This window comes from Brachyistius frenatus, unplaced genomic scaffold, assembly GCF_029030835.1.
Source record: "Brachyistius frenatus isolate BFR_SWC_R1_liver_20210118 unplaced genomic scaffold, ASM2903083v1 Contig_20, whole genome shotgun sequence".
Lineage (NCBI taxonomy): Eukaryota > Metazoa > Chordata > Actinopteri > Embiotocidae > Brachyistius > Brachyistius frenatus.
The window spans coordinates 4,365,160-4,388,168 of NW_027210619.1; the positions used below are offsets into that span (position 1 = coordinate 4,365,160).

General features: G+C 41.3%; 2 protein-coding genes across 2 annotated transcripts; one reads left to right on the forward strand and one right to left on the reverse strand.

Moving 5' to 3' along the window:
• Nucleotides 1–1,125: 1,125 nt before the first annotated feature.
• On the forward strand, nucleotides 1,126–9,109 carry ccdc12 (coiled-coil domain containing 12). The gene is made up of 7 exons (XM_069696109.1): nucleotides 1,126–1,248; nucleotides 3,614–3,687; nucleotides 7,194–7,273; nucleotides 7,353–7,414; nucleotides 7,498–7,532; nucleotides 7,643–7,719; nucleotides 8,483–9,109. The coding sequence occupies exons 1-7, from the start codon at nucleotides 1,165–1,167 to the stop codon at nucleotides 8,560–8,562; spliced, it is 492 nt and encodes a 163-aa protein (XP_069552210.1). The 5' UTR covers nucleotides 1,126–1,164; the 3' UTR covers nucleotides 8,563–9,109.
• LOC138619548 (kinesin-like protein KIFC3) lies at nucleotides 9,102–18,871 on the reverse strand. Its single transcript, XM_069696108.1, has 20 exons — nucleotides 18,688–18,871; nucleotides 18,334–18,453; nucleotides 18,024–18,120; nucleotides 17,728–17,879; nucleotides 17,348–17,600; nucleotides 15,093–15,265; nucleotides 14,616–14,681; nucleotides 14,215–14,352; nucleotides 13,900–14,097; nucleotides 13,511–13,684; nucleotides 12,801–12,948; nucleotides 12,550–12,680; nucleotides 12,327–12,438; nucleotides 12,070–12,251; nucleotides 11,891–11,995; nucleotides 11,640–11,770; nucleotides 10,979–11,099; nucleotides 10,746–10,875; nucleotides 10,373–10,602; nucleotides 9,102–10,277 (listed from the first exon to the last, which is right to left on the reverse strand). Exons 2-20 carry the CDS (start codon nucleotides 18,430–18,432, stop codon nucleotides 10,152–10,154), a joined length of 2,766 nt encoding a protein of 921 aa, XP_069552209.1. The 5' UTR covers nucleotides 18,433–18,453; nucleotides 18,688–18,871; the 3' UTR covers nucleotides 9,102–10,151.
• Nucleotides 18,872–23,009: the final 4,138 nt, after the last annotated feature.

Sequence of the window (23,009 nt, forward strand, 5' to 3'; positions counted from 1 at the left end):
TAATTATGAAGGATGGTCTCTTTCTGAGAAGTTGATTAGAAAATGCATGCCCCTATATCACGTATCTGGATGTTTGTATTGTAAACCTAGTTTGGGACAGCAACTAAGCCTACATTTATCTCAGAATAATAACACACTTCACATAAAATCCAATCCTTCAAAAATCCTTATTATTGTTGCATAAGACATATCAGGTCAGTAGGCTATAAACAGTTGTTATTGTTTTAATTTAAAACATACATCTAAATAAAACAGGTTTATGTGTGCAATTCTATCTAGTTCGGTGATTTTTTTTTCAGACTCCTGTGCATCATATTTTTGGAGTTTATCAGATGTTTACTTGTTAACTATCACGTAACAAGTCCTTTTCCCAGTATCGTGCAAAACTTTAAAAAGGCCCGTTATCTCTGGACTTGGTAGTGTTAGACTACATTGAGAGGATAGTTTACAATATATAGATAGCCTATTTTTTCCTATCTGTGTTACTACTACTACTACTACTATCTGTATTAGGAGTTCAGGCCACTAACATACATGCGGCTATATTATTAATTTGTAGGTGTCATCCTTTGATGATCATCACCTTAAGAACATCTACAGCACAACCAGGTTTGTGTTGGCATACACTGATGCTGACCATTACGAGGATGGACACAGTGAAGCTCAAGGCAGCTGTATTACCATGGGAATGGCCTACATTCCCAAGCAGGGCCGGACAGTGTGACCATCAGCAGGCGGGACAGTGTACCAGTCTGTCCTATGAGTGATGTTCATTTAGTTATAATGTATAGGCATGTTAATAGACTATAAGCAGGGTTAAATAGGCGTTTTGAACAAATAGTTTGTACGTTACTCAAGTTCAATCAATTCAAGGATTGCTTCGTGTGCCATTACATCCAACATAAAACCCCTTCTTAAGCTTAGCCTATATGCCTATATATTTTTGAAAATCTCATTATCCTAAATAGGAACTATGTTTTTAAACAATAATGTTTTACAGTCAATCAGTCCAGTTATTGAGCTGGAAAAAAAAATGTCAACAAAACACAACAAAATCACATGATCAAGCAACAGGCCACTGCGATCGATGTGCTCGATGAACGTCTTTACGTCCTCATTCAGGACCGCTAATGGACTTCAGATTCAATCGAGCGGCGTGTAAACATGGAAAAAAATGTTGGGTCGCTGCAGGAGCAGGCTCTGAAGAGAAAAGAGAGGCTAAAAGCGCTCAGAGTTAAACAACTTCATGTAAGTTTCTTGTCTGCCGTTGTCCAGTTTCTGATAAATGTAACACGCCGCCAAGAAAACGAAGTCGCTCTGCTGGTGAGGAGAAGTTAGCCGAGTTAGCTTGTAGCTAACGTCAGCACGTTCATTAAGCAAGTCGGATCAGGCTCGTGGCTTTGTTGTGCGTTCAGGGGATTTAAGTTTAGATATTTAATTCAGATCTAGTTAAGTTCAATGTTTACTTGCTTCTGTGCCTTTGTTGTTGTAGTTAGCCTATTATTTCTGCGTGTGCTAATTTTCAAAGCTGCTTAATGTAACCCCGTCAAGTATTCAGGTTAATGTCTTTGTTCAAGTTTAGTTAAAACAGTGAACCTGTTTATTCGTGAACTGGTTTTTACAGAAGCCCAATGGCACAAGTTTCACCTTGCGCAATGTTTGTAACTCTGTTTTAATCTGCTACGACAATGAAAACCGCATTTTTGGGCTCAATATGAGCAGCTTCAGTCATCATCAGCTGGCTTCATGATCATTTGATGCCAGCAGACAAGAAACAGGTACAGGATGAGACAGGTGGAGGCAGCCATTGACATATACTGATCTTCTCTGTCTCCTTTTGTTGTTTTTGTTGAAGGATCTCAGTGTCTCACTGTGCCAAGAATCATATTACTTTTGTCTCACGTTCGTCTTTTGTTCAGTGTTTCTTCATTATTAACCAGATATGTAAGATCTCCATGAGAACAGGTGTTGTTTGAGGAATGTTTCAGCTTTTTTTTGCTTTTGTTTCTTCCACAAATTCGGTGCATTAAATTGCGGGATTTCAGGTGCTCTCTGCAACATGTCTGTCCACAGCTGAATGTACAACAACATGTTTAACGTCTGGAATTTTTCAAAAGCTCACAAGAAACCTAACAAACCCAAAGAAATAAACATTTTTGTTATGTCGATGAAGAAATTCATCTTTAATAAGTGATGGCAGTTCAAGAAATTTGATATTTTTGTGTTCAGCTGGGCAACATTTGCACAGTCATTTACTTTGATCTTGAAATGCAGTAGCTTCGCATTACGGTGGAAGAAAAACATTAGTCGGAGAAAACATGACTTTTGCTGTTGTAAAGAGGGTTTGAGAAAAAAATATGCCGATAATTCAGTTTCATGAAACGTGCTGAAAAAAATCTTTTAGAATCTGTAAAAAAAAAAAAAAAAGTCTTGCATTCACCACCAAACACACGAGAAGAGCACTTCCTGTGGTCATACCACACACTGTGCAGTTAAGTTGAAGGTATGTGTAACAAATTAAATTTCATCATTTATTATAAGGAGGAATTCTGTTTACTCAGATCATTTTGGACATGATAATTGTGCAGGATAAAATTGAATCCGAACTCACTCGTTGCCTCTTGAACTACAGCTCTGAGAGCAGTTTTCAGCTGTTCCTCAGGCGGTCTGCTGTCTGCTGTCAGACCGTTTAGACATTACGCAATCATTCAGCTCCACTGTGACAGTCTTTGTGTTCTGGATGTGAATTCTTGCGACAGGAAACCCTGTTCAATGTGCATGCCACTTGTTTTGGCAGTTAGATCAGAATGGTTTTCTCTTTGAGGGTTTTGAACAGACGCGTACGAGCTTTGCTAGCAATGTTTGATAAACGAATGTTAACATTCCTTAAGTCTGAAGTTGTTTTCTTTTTGTGCTGCACTTCAAGAATGAGTCAATACCCTGAATTGTTCGAGCAGATGGACAGGAAGCCTCTTTAGGAAAATGCAAGCAGGGAGGGGTTCGATATCCTTTGTTACAACTTTTGACTGTGGGCCAATATTATTTTCTGAATTTCTGCAATTCTATTTCCATTGTTAGGGTAAGGTACAGGTAACATGTTCGGCTCTTTTATTATTACAGCTAGAAACTACTGGTCTTATTTTTCTAATTTATTAAACCCAGTTCTCAAAATTCCCAAACTGCAGCTCCTAAACTGGCCAGTGTCTGAAATGTAAATGTGTTATTTGACTCCCAAATGATGGAACAAAACAAGCCGATAGTTTTTGTGTGTCTATTCAAATGTTAGCCAAGTGTCTTTATTGCACCAGATCCACAATGACCTGATGCATACCTTTTCCTGAAAAAAAAACCCCACGTCTTCCCCACCACCACACTTCCTTTCACTCTCCTTCATGAAAACTATATAATAAGTATTAAAAGCCATAAACATAATCTGAAATAAGTTTTGAGTTTTTAATGATTTCTCAGTATTTAATTTGAGTGATATATTGGGACAGAATTCAGTTTAGTGTTTACTAATGCCAGTCCATAGATTTAACAGTGCTGTTTTTACTGTGAGAATACCAAATACTATATTCAAGTAATTAATGATTGTGTGCTGATATTCTTCCAGGGGCAAGATGAGGAAGATGGAGAGCCAGAGAACAAAAAAGCTGCACTAGAGGAGACTACTGAGGAGAAGCACAGGTGGGTTCCCTTCATATCCCACAAATGTAATTTGTTTGTATTTTGTTGAATATTTTTTTTTTTTATAAAAACATTTCCGCAGTCGTTGCTCACTATTGCTTGCCCCCTGTGGTTGGAAGCTTTGAAGCTATGCAAACGGAACTGAAACTAACGTGGAAATACATTATCAGAGCCTTTATCTGGCCTTTATCTAAACACCAGTGCAGGTTGTGAGATGCAGTTTTTACACTGGGCTGGATCACAGCCTCGTGCTGTTAGCTGCTCAAATATCTTGCAGCTTACTCCACATTGCGTGTTCGTTGGTAGGAGGGAGCAGCCATCTTTCCTGTCCTACAGGACCTCTTTTCCATTGTTTATATTTAATGACTGTGCACTGACGGCACAAAGGGAGTGCCCTTGTGTTTCCTCCAGTCCAACAGGACAGATCTCTCTCATGAAAATGAAAATAGCTGCAGGGTTAAGAGCCCAGTTTAGACATTAAACCAAAGAGAGAGAGGGAATCGAGGTCGAATGTGTTCTGGGTATTTTGATCTGTGTTTTGCCAAGTCAGGACACTCACCTGTAGCAGTGTGGGAGTGTAATGTATCTCATGATTGACATTAAAATTTCAGAGGAGATCAGATTGCCAAACCAAAGCATGGAAGCGTAAAACAAATCCAAATGTTTGTCTCAAGGTTAGTCCCATTTAAATTACAGGAAGCTCCACATAATCAAAATAAATGGATCATGTCCAGAAAGTTTCCAGCTCCCTGTGTGCTGTCATACATTCCATTCAAGCCTACTCCATCAAAGGCACCAACCAGATCATGGAGCTTTTCATGTTACATCTTGTTAGGTGTTGTTAGGGCTGCTGTTGTTTTTTCAGATAGGTAAGTAACTTTCAAATTCTTTGAAATACTGTAGGAAATAAGATTAAAAGCGCAGTATGTAATTTCTGCCACTCTGTCAAAGCAATAACAGAAGATGGATTTTGATGATGCTGTGGAGAAGCGTGGGATCATGGGAGTTGTTGTCTTAATTGATAAACAACCACTATTGCAGACAAAAGTAAATCTGTAGCTTCGCATTTAGGGATGGCTTCTCTCTCTCTCTCTCTCTCTCTCTCTCTCTCTCTCTCTCTCTCTCTCTCTCTCTCTCTCCTCGCTGTCCTCTCTCCTACTCGTGTGTCTTATGTTAATTATTCCTCTGCCTCCTCCAGTGATAATGGTACATGAAATAAATGTAGTTTATTTGACATGACGGAAACAAAACTTAAAGAATTAGAAGTGCTGTTCCTCACCATGGAAACCTAATTGTTTGCTGCTGCAGTTAGACATCTCCCGATAGCTAGTGCGTGCCAAACCATCGTGGCTACAGTTTGAAGGGGGGGGGGGGGGGTAAAGTAGATATAATGCCATTGACAAGCAACCTGATAAAAACTGATCGTTACCTTGATTGAAATTAGAGATGTCACTTTGAACAATGTCAGAAACATTTGTGATCATTTAAGAAGACAGCTCTGCAAAATATAGAACAAAGGTCTTGTCATTTTTTTTTTTACATTTTCCAGCAGAACCATTACATATTTAATCTTTAAAGAAGTTTGATTCCTCTGAAATATTATTGTTGGTGTGTACAATCTCACATGCAAATAAAAAGGGCTGATAATTGTCTGCAATTATTTTTACTGTGGTGAATGCGATGGGTAGCTTGATAACAGTGCAAACATTTGAATACTCCCCAAGAACCACAGTTCACTCTCACATTTTGAGAGGGCCACACTTGGGTCAGTGCTCTGAATTCATCACAGGCTCTCTTTGATGCCACCGCGTACTTGAAGTGGAAATGTGTAAACACACTCCAAAGGTTTGGGAGTATAAAACTATGAGACAGTAAAGAACGGAAACCTTTGAAGGCAGAAAATATACATGCACAGTCTGTTTGTCCTGTTTTGTGTCCTGCTCACAGTAGCACTTAAGATGACAATGTTTTTCAGTATCACTGTTTCCATCTCGGATGATTTTTAGTAATGTTAGGGAACTTCTGTCTCACACCAACAGGTTGTGGGTCGGAAGTTCCCTAACATCCCTCTTTCTCAAAAAGAAATATCAAAATCTAACAAGTGTATTGCCATAAAATTTGGCCTTCTGTCTGGTCCCCAGAAGAAACTTTGTCCATTTTTTCCGATTTGCACTTTTCTCTAGTGTCACAATAATTTACCTGACATGCATTGAACATAGGAATTTTTCTCCATCATCTAGCACCACCTTTTGACCAGAGATTGTTTTGCATATTCACGGTGTCAAAGAATGAAACATGCTAAACATGTTCATGCTTCTCAGCGATAGAAGAATATTTCTGAGCATTTTTATGCCTGTTTAATACAGAGTTCATTGTAGAGAGGTGTCTGAAGATGAGGGGAGCGAGAGGGTTACTGGGGATACTAACACTGATGTGGTCGGCCCGATGATCCCTCGGCTCCAAGACACCCGAGGAAGAACTTTTGATGACACGTTGTGCCATCCTTTTCAAAGCCTTTCTGTTTATTTCATCATAGTATGATCCATTGAAGGCTGATGAATGATGACTTGTAGTTGCCCCTGAAATGCCTTCTGGCCATTTAATACTTTGCACGAGGTAACTGCGTCTTCCTACTTTTTTTTTTTTTTAAACCATTTATTTAATCTAACTTTGGTTGTTATATTAATTTATTATAGTAACAATGTTTCAATTAAAGCCATATTTTAATTGCTCAGAATATTTTATTTCACCCGAGATAAATGCAATAAAGTGCCTTTTTGTTTGTTTGTTTTGTTTACAGTAAAATGATCACGAGAATTCAGTTTGATGATGCGACCGGTATATCGCCCCACTGAAGTAACCTCTTTGGGATCTGATATACGGGAGGCAGAGAAAGAGATGTGTGAACTAAGAGTGGCCCTCAGTCAGCCAACAGCAGAGCATGACTAGCATTCCTGCCCATGCCCATACAAGGCATCGGTCTGTCTGTTGGCAGCAGGGCTGTGATGAATGTATCAAGAGCGTGTACCCTCCCCAGCAGCTCCACATCAAATCCATGTTAAGCCCAAAACAGCTGATAACTCTCTCGGTCCGTGCTTGGGACAGACAATAGTTTACCTCTGCCTCTGGACCCTCGATACAATCTACAGAGATGTCAGCTAAGCTTGCCAAGAATTCCTCTGTGTAGGGATGTGATGAAAGACAGTGTAATTCAACATCAAGGAAAGCATTCCTCAGCTGTTTTGCTGCCTCTCCTCAAATCTGTTCCCAGGAGCAGGTGGAACATGTTAATCAGACGTGTTCACAGGAATAAAGGGACACATTATACCCAGCCTCCTTTAGACATTAGATGCGCAGCTGTGTAGGGGTGGCAGATGGTCTTCTCTGCTCTTTAAATCTATGGTGGAATACATTTGCCCACACTGCCACCTCCTGGACTTTCTACAGTGTGGTCGTTCACTGCCACGAAAAGTAAACTTGGATTACTTCTGTATTTTTGCACCCAGAGAGCTGAAACTGAGGAATTATACTCCAGAGGATGAGGAGCTGAAGGAGAGGCAGGTGCCCAAAGCCAAACCTGCATCAGGTGAGTACTCGTCACTCATAAACAAGCGTGGAGTAAACATGAACTCGAATACTTTGAATACTACAATCTTTGTTTGCAGTGGAAGACAAAGTAAAAGACCAGTTAGAGGCAGCTAATCCAGAGCCCATCATTGAAGAAGTGGTGAGTGCTCCTTTCAGTCCAAATAACATTTGCTTTTATTGAAATGTCTTTGGTTGCCACATTCAGCTGGTTTCTCTCCTCAGGATTTGGCCAACCTTGCCCCAAGAAAACCAGACTGGTAAAACCTTTTTTCAAAATCATTTTCCAAACTGTGTAGTGCATGAAACCTTTGTATGATTTTAAGATATTTAGGTACTGACTGTCTTTTCATTGTAATTCTGAATTTAGGGATCTAAAGCGTGACGTGGCAAAGAAGCTGGAGAAGTTGGAGAGGAGAACGCAGAGAGCCATCGCTGAGCTCATCCGTTAGTATTTCCTATTTTATGTTTTTGCCTTTTTAATCACATAATTTTCATGATGCCACAGAGATAACCATGCCTGAGCAGGGCGGGAATTATTAGGCTAATTGCTTTGTGGCTTCCAGACTCTCCGGAGGCTCAAAGCCGTCTGATAAAATAAGTGGTGTGATTCCTCCACTGATGTGTGATCCACATCCTAAAAATAGGTATATGCTTTTCAGGAGAATGCAAAACAGGTTTCACTGACAGAGGAGTTTTCCCTTGTTTTTAGTGGGTGACATAGATTTCGCACTCATCATTTAAAAGCATTTAGAGTACAGGAAGGCATGTTTTGTGTAAAAATAATTAACTGTGGTTACAGTTAAGATGCTTGAGTTATTGAATCACATGAAATTGTTGGCATGTGAACATGCACACGCAGCAATCACGTCTTTCATTTTGGTTTCAGTCCTCTGTACACTCCCAGAGAGCATTACAGCTGCACTTGAACGTAAATAAACACATGACAGTGGGCTCTACTTACTATTTACTGGAGGGATTGTTATTTTCTCTGCAGTGCCAGTAACTCTGTTGCTGCCAGCAGAGTGTATTATCTGTGAGCAGGTATTCACAAATGCCAGTACTGTTCTGTTGCACAGTTTACTCAAGGTAAAAGGGATACTTAGTAAATTGCATCGACACCCTCATCACTCATAATTGAAGCTCGCGGTTTAAGGATGCAGTGAGTGAATGTGTCAGGTCGACTGAGAGTTTTTATGTGTCCGTCCAGGGGATCGTCTGCGAGGCAGTGAGGAGGAGTTGGCGGGAGCAGTGGGAGCAATCGGAGTGGCGGAGGGAGACTCCGATTAAATCCATGATGGGACAGAACAAAGGAGACTAAACGGAGACGGCATCGGTTAACTGGGATTGTACTGGTTTCATCGTGCAGGGAGTGAAGTCATGTTTCCTAACAGGTCCTCATAACTTGTTTCATTGTACTATTTCATATAAATATGTCGTAGTGCATAATGTATATGTGGTTTATTGAGGTGTGTTGTAACCACCGATATGTTGTATTTTTTATATGATCAAGTAAAATAATGTGGATTTTTGAAATGCCTGATTATTATTATTATTTTTTTTTAAATTAATTTAATGTCACAATATTAATATAAATTGTGGTATTAAATTAATCAGGAGACACAATAATAATCCTAAATTTCTACAAGGCGCTCATGCCCAAATGATTTGGTACATTGTCCGATATCAACATTTCTACTGTAATAGAAAGCTCTGCTTGAAGGGGTACTGTAGACAGGAAAATGAGATGCCGGATTTGAACCTTGGATGTTGTGGTTAATTGTTTTCTAAATGTTTTGTCACTCAGCATCCAACAAAATAAAAGACACTTTTTTTTTTAATTACATAATATTTATTCAGAAAATGATCTGAAAATTCACTCTACTCATCATTAAGTGACCTCTGTGCACTCATGGTAGTTACTGCAACATTAATGTTTTGCTACGTTTGAGTCAAAAGTTAGTTTTGATTCAATAGGTGATAAATAGAGGAACATTTATGAACAATAAACTGCAGCTGGTATGACATTCACTAGTGATAGCCTATCTATTGCAAGCACCTAAACTGAAATGCTCCCATTCCTTCACAATAAAGTGCATCTTCTGTCCACGTGGGCCCAAACTATCTCCTCCAGGAGGAGGATATTGCACAGTTCATTCCATACAAGGCCACCTGTTCCCTTCAACAGCTTTCCTCTTCTCTCAAAAGGCAAATAATCGAGGCTCTAAAGAGAAACGGAGCATTCAGTCCCTGCTCTTCTGAAATTCACAAATACTACACAAATATGTGACTCAAATGTCATTGACATGATTAATCGCCCAAACTTTAGCCACAGAACAGATTCTCCTACACACTACAACCTTCAAAAATATATCACATCTGCGATGACGCTCACAAATTACAGACATTTATAGCGGGAAGATTAATACTGCAAAAACAAGTTTTGATGTTGTGGCACCAGAAGCTTGTTAAACATGATGCAACTCTAAACACTGTTGATCACTGATGATGATAATGATATATCCTGGATTTTTGTATTTCATAAAATGTAAGTGAGTTGCAGTGATTCAAAGAAGCATTAAATCTTAGATTGATGACAGAGGACGTTTTGGCACTCAGAGTGGAAGAATAAATACTCCTACATGCAGATCACCTAATGATAAAGGGTTCTCACTTAACAGAAGCAGAAAATGGCAAAGAGGAGGCAAATATCCTTAGTATTTAATTTCAATTGCGGGTTGGCATTCAGGTACCACACAGACCTCCACAGATTTAGCCCTTGAGTAGGATTGCTGCTGATCTGGTAGCGTTATGACCGGCTGGTAGGTTGAGTGATAATCTGACAGATTCATTCGTGACTTCCTGGTGATTCAAGGCGGTCAGTCACACTGTCCTCCACCAGATTCGATCTTCCTGGCTGCAGGACCCAGCTCCACCTTGCACACCTTCTGAGCAAACTTAAGAGAGCACAGTGTCTCTCCCACGTTACTCTCCAGAGCAGACACCTATAGTAGAACAATTAAAATAGAATAATGAGTGACATTCACTGTAAATGACCACAGGGTTGTGAATCAGGAAGTAAATAAATCCGTAAACTCACCTGCACGACCATAACAGTTTTGCTGCCTTTGCCCAGGGAGTCTTGTAATAAGTATGTAAGGCGGGAGTTCCTGAAGGGGATGTGAGTGTGCCGACCTCGTAGTGCCTGAATTACGTCTCCCAGTGCCAGCAAGGAGCGGTTGATATTCTGGGCCTCTTTCAGCCTCTCTCCCTCTGCACCAGACTTCCATACCCTCTCCGAGCCAGCCAGGTCCACCAGGTTCAGCTTGCCTGTGAATGATTAGTAAAGCATGTTGAAATCACTGGATGACTAATAGTTACAGCCCTCAGCCCCTTATGTTTACAATATGTATTAATAAAGAGCCCATCAGACACTTTCTCCTCTGGGAGGAGAACACGCTTGCATGACCGACCTGTGGTTTTGGACCCGGAGGCGAGGTCGGTGCCCTGAACGGTGATGCACAGCAAAGCATGGGAGCGAGAGCTGTGCTGGTTCATCTGAGTGCCGAAGGTGATCCTGTTCCTTCGGGCTGTGGCTAAAATCTTTATAAACACAAAATCACTTGGCATCAGTGCAAATCTGTGATTCATTAAACTGTCTCAGTGTGGGTGTTAATAAAAACAAAAGTGGGCAAACATCTGTCACCTTCTTAATGTGCTGAAAGCTCTTAACTTCGATGACCCTGAGGCCCGGTACATGCAGCTGTCCTGTTCCGTCCGGGTTGATCTTTATGTCCAGTTTCTCGCCATCCTTACTCAGCAGGTCTCTGAAAAACAAAGAATGACTATGACCATCTACCAGCAGTATTATTTAGCTAAAACACTTTCTAGAGAAAGTGGAATCACTGCTACTTGGTTGTATGCCATGGGGCGGTACAACCAGTCGAGTAGCAGTTTACATCCATATCTGTCAAGACTCATAAATGATATATGCAGTGAAGAGGAATCATTATGCGTTCTCATGCTTGGCTAATAAAGCTGATTCTGAGAACACAAATTTGTAGCCATGACAGGAGACGATGCTTCAAAGATCTGGGTTTTGCTCTGGATTTGGTTACGAGTTATGGCAACAAACATATTTGATTGAGTCACAGTGGCCTTTGACCACAAAAATGTTGTCCTCTATTCCAAGTGAATGTTTGTGCCAAGTTTGAATTAATTTCCCCAAGGCGCTCCTGGGATAATGTGTTCGCAAGGACGGGACATAAATGGGAGGAAAGGCAGAACTTTGACCCACTTTGTCATGTCCGTCGCGATCCGTAGCACGACGTTTGTAGTCAAAAGAAAAATAATGTAGCGTCCTGTACCTTAGCACCTCATTGTAGATCTCCACAGAGCTGACAGTGACAGTGTAGGACCACATGTCCTTCCTCTCTTCAATCACATTGAAGAGTTGTTTCAAGGCTCGCTGGTTGATGCCTGGGTTTTCCACACTGCCCTGGAAATCAAAGGATACTTCGCTTGCATTTTACACTCTTTGATATAAACAGGCGCTGCAATAATCAGTGTCTTATATCACTCTCTGCTTCCAGTCATGCTGTAAAACTAGAGCGTATACCTCCATAGTGTAGGTTTTTCCAGAGCCCGTCTGTCCATATGCGAAGATACAGACATGGTAGCCATCGATGCAGGACGTCACAAGAGGTTCAATCTCCTGAAAGACCTGATGAACCCAAATGAAGGGTCAGAGTTCTTGCTACAATAATATTTCCTTCATATGCGTGTCTTTGTCAGTACCTCATCCTGAGTGGCCTGCGGGTGGAAGACCTTGTCCAGTTCAAACATGCGACCCTTTCCTTTGCTCAGCACGGTGAGGGAAGACTCATTGTTGGGGTCATTCGTCACGACAGCAGACTGGCCCTCCTCGTGCTGGTCCTCCTTCAGCACAGGCTTCACGCGACACAGCACGCGGATGTTGCCTAAAAACAGCAGGCTCAGTCAGTGAAGCAGATTTTTATTTCCTGCAGCGAATTTGATCTTTTCATTCTTTATACCTTTGAGCTCCACCAGCTGCTCATGGTACTTCCTGCGCAGTGCAACCTCCTTCCTATATTTCTCCAGGAGATCTTTATTGGCTTCAGACATCTCACTAATAGCTGCTGAAATCTGCCAAAGACAAAAGAATTTACAAAACTGTCTACTAGGATTTTTGATTGGGTCAGATGTTCGACCCGTCCCTTTAACACAGGTTTCGAGGAATGATGTCACAGTACGTACCTGTTTTTTTGCATCATTGATAGCTACTCCATAAAACTCTGAAAAGTTTTGTACTTGGCTCCTCAGACTGGTGTAGTCTGTCTTCATGGAGCGTAAAGTCGGAGGGAGCGCTGTCAGACGCTTCTGCAAACCTGGAAAGGAAAAACCCATGTAGACTCAAATCAATCTGACATTTTTCTTTAAATTTCTTGTGTGCAGAAACCAAGATTTCGGTCTTTTTTTAGGGGGTTAAATGACTTGGTGTAACTCACTGAAGAACTGGTCCTGCAGGTTCTGAAAGTGTTCTGCTGAACAGGTGGCAGCAGCCTTCACGGCCTCCTCCTTCCTCTCCTCCAAGTGGCCGATCTCTTTCAGCAGTTCCTCCCTCAGTTTACTGATTTCTCGCTCATACGCTGCAATCTGTAAAAGGTTCAGCACAGCACTTTGTCAGTCTGTCAACTCGACTGCTCCAATCTGTGCAGGTTCAACTCTGTAATTAGTTCATCTGTCAAGGAAATTGATCAAGGTTGTGAATTTGCAGCAACAATGTGTAAACATCCTCCCTCCGCTTTTCATTTAGTCTCATTTGATCATCTGATCTCTGAACAGCATGAGCTTTATTTTCTACTTAGGATGTTATCAGTTCTGTCTCTTTATTTTTTAATCAGAATTGATGGCATCCGGAGGAGAACCTGTAATTTGTTGCCAGATTTCATGACTCTCGATGGCCCGCAGCCAACATGAATAATTTCTGTACTGATGGATATTAGGCATTATTATAGAGCATTATTGTCAAAAGCCTGTAGAATGGTTCCCCTTACAATTTAGCTCAAGCGTGGTGCTGCTGATCTAAAAACACAAGTTACATGACTCATGCTAATCAAAATTGATATTTTTGTATGTATATCTACTCAAAAGCTAATTTGAAAGATAAAAATTGATGCCAAAACTAATTTTGAATGCTGTTGCCTCTGTTTGTTACCTTGTGCTGCAGATTACAGCTGTATTCATCTGACTTTCTGATCTGTTCCTCCAGCTGTTTGCAGCGGTCATTCTGACTGGACAGCCTTTCGGTCAGCAGTTCGTTCCTCTGTCTGGCTTTGTTCAGCTGTTTAACCGTAGATGGTGATTCCACCTCCACAGTCTGTGTGACATACTGGCAGAGAAAATACATTTAGTTGGGGTCATGCTCTCCCAAAAACATAAAAAGATATTGTCAAAATACCTCAAATATAAACATTGTTGTATTTCCAGTTATTAAATTTCATCCTGAAATCCATCAACAAAGCAATATTATCATTTCATTTACAGCTCATCAGCTGCTCGTCATCGTTCAAACCCATTTAATAAATCCTTAAGGATCAGATTTACCTTCACCACCGGCTCCTTGCCTCTCTCTCTGTCCAACTCCAGCTGCAGCTCTCTCACTCTGTCCTCTCGTTTCCTCAGCTCTTCGCCTCTTCTCCACTCGCACTGTTCACTCTGTCGCTCCAGATGTGACACCTGCTCAGCACGCTGCTGCAGGGAGATCTCCAGCTGCTGCACTCTGCTGCGGAGGTTCTCGTTTTCCTAACAGGGCATAAAAAAAAACAGGTAAATTACGCGTGTAAGTGAGTTTGCTGTGCTTAATGTCTGTCTTAGTGGCACATCAGTGAGCTCTCAGCTTTGCTGGCTGGTGCCTCTCACCTTGATGAGCATGCTGCTCGACTGGGAGGGAATGGCTGACAGCTGCTGCAGGAGGCCTTGGGTAACGCTCAGGCTCTGTTTCAGACTCTCGTTCTCTGCTGACAGACACAGCACCCGCTTCTCTGAGTCCGTGGCCCCCTGAAGAAATGCAACATAAGGCTGAGTTCCAGTTAACAATCAGATATAAATCAAGACCAAAATTCTTTTACCTTTGAATTCCTCATATTTTTGCCCTTGTAGTTGAGTGTTTCTTCATCAATTTAGAATTAAGGCATTAAGCTGACTGCTGCTTGGTATTTACAGCACCATTTTTGTAATAAGTCTGTGTGGGAGTGTTGCTGATGACGTGGGAAGTGACCAAGACTTGGGAAATGATTGAATCAATAGTTTGTAGCACTTACAGTGGACGTTCTCAGCCTTGACAGCTCCTCCTCACGCTCCTCAATGCAGCTCTTGAGCTCATCAATCTGTGCAAAATTGGAACAGTTACAGATCTGGTTAAAATATTTGAGAGAATATTGACATTTGTAGCACGGCTTTTTTTTTTTTTATGTGTAACTTTTATCTAACCAAGAATATTCTTGGCATTCTTTTTCTCCTGGTCAAAGCGGCAGCGTCGGGTAGATTCAGCAGCATTACATGATGTCTCCATTTAGCAAATATCCATAATAACATACAACCTGTTAGGCATACTACAATTATGAAGATATTCTTGAATAGTTTGAGGTATGTTTGAAATATGAATTCTAATGAAAGTTACAATTAATTTTGGGCAATATTGTAATGACAAATTGGATCAATTATTTAAGGATTTCAGGCAGCATTCAGTCTTGTAAAATGGGTGTAGGTGGGGAGCAAACTAACATGCAGCTGTGTACCTGCTGTTGAAAGGCTTGTATACGAGAGTGTCTGTCTCTGTCCTTCTGCTCCAGCTGTGAGTGCAGCAGACGGAGTTCTCCTCTCAGCTTACTCCTCTCTCCCTGCAGGCCATACAGGGACTCCACCAGCCTGTGAACCCCGGCTTGTGTCGCTGCATCACTGCTGCACTCACCTGGGAGACAAAAAGAAGAACTGTTATTATTATAATCAGGCTTAGTAAAACAAACATCATCAATAATCATATTCAGTTATCTTTGTAACCATATTAGGCCAGTCAGAAATAGCTCCACTCCATTACCTCTGAACTTCCTTTGACCTGTTTTCTATATGTAATCTTTTGATTTACGAGCATTTTCCACAGCACATGTGAAAGCTTGCATGCAAGTGTAACATTAATGAACATTAAAGATGCACTTAAAAGCTCTTTCACGCACCACATAGTCACCATGCACTGGAGGAAAGTTAACATTAGGCCTCAATGGGATTACTCCATCTTATCATGTGCAGCCTAGCTCAAGTGCAGAACCAAGATTCAAGTTTCTAAGATGCAACAACATACTCGAAGTCCTCTATTGTCCAACAGGAACCTGAGCATCATGTCCAACAATATTTGAATCACTTTCCTCCCCTCAATGATTTATCAGGCTCTGTCACCTCTAATTTTCCTCAGCAGGGCTTCATGCTAATTTTATCAACACGCCATGTGAGGTCAGCTGTGTCACAATGGTGCGGAGAGAGGTGGTGGTGCCAGAGAGGAAAAAAACAGAAGGAGGAGAGGCTACAGCTGTGCATCATGTATAAATGTACACATGATGCCCTCTGTAAGTCTGCAGACGCCCTGAAATAGCATTGAAAATTTTAAAACAGCAGCGTGAAATGATGCATAAAAACGATTTCCTCCAACTGAAAAACACGACGACAAAGTAAACGTAAAACTTTCCATTTTGTCCACCTAATAGAGCACAAACCATTCATTTAAATGATACACTGAATAAAAGATCACACCACAGCCAAAATTTGAGACGCACGGTATCACTACACTTCAACCTGCACGTTGCGCTTTACCAAACAAACACACCAAAGAGCCTCAGGCTATTTTTAGGCCAACACGTTTACACGTGCCACCTAACATGTGCCAGACCTTGTAAGTGCATTTGCAGGGAATAAAACTGCACTAACAGCCGTGTTTTATTCATGACAGGGAGTCACAGAGTCACTACACAAGAACCAAAGACGCTCGTCACACACTCATCTATCTTTGTCCAGCAACTGTTAGTACACGTGACATCCTCTGCTTAAACATGCCAACACACAGAGACCTAATTTGAGTTATCATGCATGCAATCATACACACTGACGTGGTTTTCTAAGGCTGCACCAGTCAGCCTAAGGTCAGAGATCTGCCTACATTTTCTTGCAGTTATGCGCTTGTTTACAAGCTGAACATATGCACAGCAGAGACGGAGAGAAGAAAGTGACGCTGGTGGGTCTGCCTGTCTGCTCTGAGGTCAAAGACCCATCTGGTCAAAGCTGAAACACAGCAGACACACACATCTAAAACTCTCAGGTTAGCTGAAGCTGTACAGTGTTAGTCGGGCCTCTGTGACATCACAAAAGCAGAATGACTCGCACCAACACACTTATAAATCTAATCAGTCTGTTCCTCTGCTGCTGACTGTGTTCTTCTGTTAAAAGGTGTGCAGTTTGTTCATGTTTTTAGAACTGGGTAAGTGGACAAAAAAAAAAACACCACAATATGTAACTGAAATACTTCATATCCCTTAATAATACATTTCAAAAGTCATTTGTTGTCTCCCCTCTCTTTAAATACTCTGTCCTTCTCAATTATGTTCACATTTTTATATATAAAAAAATTATATATCTGGACTGCAAATGAGAACACAAATCTTTCTCATTTATATTACATAACCAGTGGGTTATAACCAGCATGTGAGAGTGGCTTTCTTTATTTATGATCCTGCTAATTCATCTCCCTCTATCCATCAGATGATCTCATGTCATGAATCTACCTTTTGTCCCCTGTGCAATTTGCTGCTCCACTCTTCACACCAGCCCATCTAATCTGTGTGTGTGGTTATTGGAAAAAACCCCATGACCTCAACCTCTCTGTTTTTTTCATCATCCTCACACCCACTGCATGGTAATGGAAAACCATTACTCGAGAACCGTATTTTCCCTCCCCCTTTACCACCCCCCTTCTCCTCTTCCTTTGTCCCTTTCCCTTCTCCCTCACCCTCGCTCAGTGGGCTGGGGGTCTGTTGCTGGCTGATGGCCTCCTCCAGGCTGCTGATGATGCTGTTCTTGTCCCGGAGGCGCTGGCGGTAGGAGGCTCGCAGGGCCTTCATCTGGCGGCGGTGCTGGACGCGGTGCCTCTTGAGCTGGACCCGGTACTGGTCGACCTGCTGCTGCAGTTGCTGGAAGTGAGAGTACTGCTCCAGAAAACTCAGCAAGTGGGACATCACTGCCACCAGGGGAGACTCTGCCAACTGTGCAGTAAAGAAGCACACGCGCAAAGATCAGTAACAGTGCAGGACACCTATTTCGGGAAGTGGAATTTATGTTGCTGTCCTGCATCAGGTGGGTTCTGTGAAAACAATAACACACTTGTGCTACCTTTCCTGTTGTTTCCAGATTAACTTGGGAGGCTCTCCTCTTCTCAGCCTCCTGCTTGAAAGTCAAAAAGGCAGCTAGAGGAGTGCATGCTGGGATGTCTGGGCCATCATCCTCATCTTCATCACTCATCTCATCACTGTCACTGCTACTGCCTGGATGACATCACATAAACAACAAAATATCAATTAATCAATCAGGAGAAACTATTAAGACAACAGATGCATCATACCTCTATCATACAACATTTATTTTGTGGTTAAAAAAAAAATTCTCTGAAAAGCCATTTGAGGACTCACTTGATTCACTAAGGCTAGCACAAGCTTTTTTTCCCATTTTGGGGGTGTGGCCATTTCTCCTCCTGCTCCCTGTTTCCATGGAAACAGGTCTTGGCTCCTGAGCACAGCATCATTAATGAGGGTCAGACAGTAATACATACACACAGAATATTTACACAGTGCATACAAAGGCATGCATGCAATGAAAACACCAATCTGTACAGCCTTTATGAGGGAGCCTATAGGCTGATGCATGCATGTTCCTGGCAAAAAAAAATGTTCTTCCCGACAAGACAACCCCCGAGGTTGGACATGATGTGGCTAGACATACGCCTGAGGAAGATCCACACGCCCCCTCCAAGGCTTCCTCCTCCTCCCTCTTGAAGACAGTGTAGAAGATGTAGACCAAAAGGGAGTAGAAGGCGTACATCTCCACACCGTCCAAGAGTCTCTGGAAAATGACAGATGAACTCATTGGTTATAGTCACATTTAAAAAGGTGGAAGAAAGATGACAAAATTACATTTCTACTCTGATGTTGTTATATCACATAAGTATAGTGATTATCAAAGGATGCATGGTGATAAAATTTGTCGTATTACAGCAGGACTTCTCCGGGGGTTAAATATTTTTCCGTTTTAACAGTCACTCCATTCCATCATACTAAAATGTTTCATTTTCTTTACCTTATCAAATGTTTTCTCCCCTTTGGTGATGACAATCTGACCTTCCAGTCATTTGTAATCCACCTTCACGCTCCATCTGTGCTGTCAATGACAACTCTTTCTTTACAGCCCTTGTTCTCAAAGCTGAAGCAGCAGCCCAGCGCCGTGTGCAGCTCCTGTGTGGCTCCTTCTCAAACATCCTCCCTCCTCCCCTCTCTCCTCCTTCTCCATCCCTCCACTTTGCTCCATCCACAGGCTGCATCTGCTGTGAGCATGCTCAGTGCAGTTTCCTAATCCCGCTGCAGTGGTGAAATGACAAGATAGACACAGATATGGAGACTGATGGAGCTGGTGGGGTTGATACTGATACCAGAGGCAGGAGTCAGAGGAGGATGATGTCTCCCAGGTGCTCATAAAATTAAGAAACCGCAGCATAATGCACTTGCAAATATTGCAATGTTTGCAAGTGGCATAAAACACGATGAGCAGTACAACAGTCAGACAGTTGCACGTGTCCAAAGAGATCCTTGAAGTGCATAAAGTTACGTAACCAGTGTGATTTTTTTCATAAAACATTTTGCTTTATTTATATTTATTTATGTAACAAGTTATGTGGACATTACATCCTTTAGTGATTATTGTTCACAAAATCAATTGAAATATTTGATGAACAAAAGGACAAAATGTGAGAAATTTCACATATACATTGCCAAAAAGAAAAGATAAAACATTACAAGAAAGCACAAGAAGCACAATTATCATCACAAATGCCCACAAAATGACTTAACATGTTAAGAAGTATCACAGTCCATCTCTGCCCTGAGCTTTAACAAAGGCACTGTCCCAGAGACAGGCAGGCAGCCACAGATGCCTGCACACATACTGCAGTAAAACTGCTGAGGCAGCTGCTCACACCCCTGAAATCCTGAGAGAGAATCTGCAGCGTCCACTACAAATCTCTGGAAAGAATATCAATATCTTGGAAGCACAACAGTGTGGACGAGCAACATCATACAGACCTCGTTTAAGTGAAAGGTGACAGATTAAAGTCGTGCTATTGACCATTACAGCTACGACAAACCCAAGAATAAAATAAAGTGCATTGATAAGTATCAAACAGTTATGATGAGGTAAGAGCTTTGACCACTGCAGGGAGTCTTACAGTGATACTGCTGAGGCTGCAGAACAAACGTCACCCCGGGGCAACTGGATGTTTTTTGGAATCCGTAACACTAAAACTGTCAGCAGAGAGGTGTGTGCAGGGTGTCAATGGCCAAAGACTGAGTACCATGTTCTACAATGATCACAGAAAATTGCAACACTCACATGCTGGCCTCATCATTGTCAAATCAGATGACATAATTAATTTCCCCCAGGTACTTCCTGTATGTTGGAAAAAGATGTTGTTACACCACAGTGATACAGAGCTTCATGGTTTCCTAGTCATGAATTGAGGCCATGAACTCTCATGCAAATGGTTATTTTTCATAGTTTTCATAGAGGTATCTGTGTTTTGTATAATTCTACGCTTTAAAAAAAAATTTTTTTTAGATAAAGCTCATATAGAGTTAACGTCCTGGTTTAGCAGTAATTCCAGTAAGAGGTGAGCACAAACATCTGACTTTTGTTATCCAACTCTGGAACCTATGACCTATCTATCTGTATGATTACTACTACTACTGTTATTTCTTCCAGGATTATTTCAAATGTTTTGAAAAGTTTTAGCTGTAAATTACCATGCAAACAATTTGACTTCATTTTGAGCAGATTATATGATATAAATCAATACCAGAAGAAGATAATCTGGTTATCACTATTTTTCCATATATCCCAGGACCAATTAACTGTTTTGTTTATTAAAATTATTATCATTATTTGTATTATATTCATATGTCAAATATATGTTATTCTTACGACATGTGACCTCTCAAAGAGGTCGTAGTATTGTAACAGTTAATTTGATTATTGAATGATCTATCAGCAATCTTTTTTTTTTAACCACTTTTAATTTTACTTGGTTTGTCAAAATATCTGTTTAAACTCATAAAATATATGTAGTTCATATTTATATAGCAAAGTAACAAATGTTTGTCATTTGATAAGGTGGAGCCAGCTGATATTATTAATTAATAATTGACTCAGGCTCATTAAACTCCAGCACTTGTCTCCCTTGTTCCCCCCTGACAGTCATTACTTTACACAGATTCTGTCCTATCATTTAGATCGCTGATTTAAATGCTGATATTACATCAGTAAGTCACATCCAACAGGAACTTGTTGAGAGCCAATGTTGAGGCCCAGCAGCCTATCGACAATGACCCTTTTAAAAGCCACTTCATCAGTCCTGCTGCAGCAGCTGGAGAAATGAGTGGACCAAAAGTGTTGGGTCCAACCCGCCGAGCCACAAGTAACGGCAGGCTGAGGGCCACGCTGCCAAAGGCCCCTAAAGCATTACCTGCGAACAGACAGACAGTCAGACAGCAGGACAGAGATGACAGGCCCAGGCAGCCAGTCATGATCAAGAGAGCATCTGTTGAGAGCCTGTCAGAGAGTCCGAGCAGCAGACAGGAGCCACACAGGAGAATATTGGCCGTGTTGCGGTCTTGGCTGAGCCACAGGAAGTCGAAGGAGAGCAACGCGGGAGCCAGCACCTCACCGGCCCACTCTATTTCGCTTTGGAGGGAGGTGAAGTCTGAGCCGGAGGGACGCAAGATGCACAGCGCTGCAGAGAGCCCGAGCAAGAAGAAGCCGACTGAAGGGCCCCTGTGGTTCTGCAGAGAGGTGGAAGCAGAGGTGGCAGCAAAATTACAACGTAGGAAGTTAACTAAAGGCAGACTGGATTCATTGATTTACAAACCTCCAATTAAAAAATATTAGCAGTAAGATGTGCATGCATATTTATTTTATATTAAAAAATAATAATAATAGGAATTTAGTTTAAAAACACCCAGTAGAGGAAGGCAACTGAAGAAAGTACTATTATCTTTATTGATTAATCCACAGCTATTTCTCAATTAATTATCAATCATTTAGCAGAGCCTGATTTTTTTTTCCCAAAGGCACTAATTTTTCAATAAAACTATTCCGTTTACTATTATCTACGAGAAGGAAAAGTAGCTAATTCTCATATTTGAAATACTGAAAACACAAAATATGTTTTATTTTATGCTTGAAAACATAAACCGTTCACTATCAACGCAGCTACATTGGCACTACACTGAGTTACACCCACCTTAAAGAGTTTATAAGAAGAGTACAGTGATGTGGCAGACAAAGTGATGTTGGAACATGTTGTGAGCCACTCTGTTACACAGGACGCCATTGATCCTGAAGACGAGTGAGTGACACGCCTGAAAACATCCGCGAGCCTGGCAACGCCACCGTTGCTAACGGCAACAGAAGTAGTTAGTTACCTTTTATTAATGCGTCTTTTCTTAACTCTTCCAACTACATCATGTGTCTGAATGTCGGATCGTATTTCATACATTAACACAAACCGCACGGGACCAAACTTTAGGCTGGAACAAGTAGCACGTTTGTTTGGACTTCTTCTTCTTCTTCTTCTTCTTCTTCTGTTGCTTTTTTATTTTTTATTTTATGGCGGATAGCATTCAGCGAAAGACGCATTACCGCCACCTACTTTACGGGAGTGTGGATCAGAGTTACTGATCCTCTTACAAACAGAAAAATAAAAATAAAAACAAATAAAAAAAAAAGGTTATACCAATTCAGTGAACGAAATTATTTTACTCAATCCTGTTTATTTCAAGTATTGCAATGCACTCCCTGCCCCTGAAGTTAATGCATTTTTTTTTATTTTTAGATTAAGTTCCTCAACTCTCAGCTGATCTACAGATCTACAGTATTTTGCAGTACTCACATAGTCCGATTGGGGTTTTTATTTATTGCATTGTTTTGCTAAGCCTTGTGTTTCTAACCCTAAATCTGGTTAATATGTTTTCTTTCATGGTGCTTCTTCTGGATGCAATATTACCAAGATCCTTAAGTATTTTGGGTTCCCCCCCCCCCCAAAAAAAAATAAAAAATAATGATCAACTCCTCATCAAATCCTCCCCCCTGGATCACCATCTGTATCCTCTGGTCCTCCCTCACAATCTCCACTTCTCCTGATTTTCTCCGGGCTGGTCGCGACAAAATGACTCCCCCTTTTCTCCCTCCTTCTCTCAATACCTTGGCTAATCGCCATACTGTCATCACTCTCTCTCAAATCGGAGTCTCCCCCACTCTGGTCCATTCACAACGCAGCTGTGCCGACCCTTCTTCAGGTCACTGTGTTCCCCCATTCTGGAAACTTCTCCTCTTTTGTCCGACCTCCTTCCAAG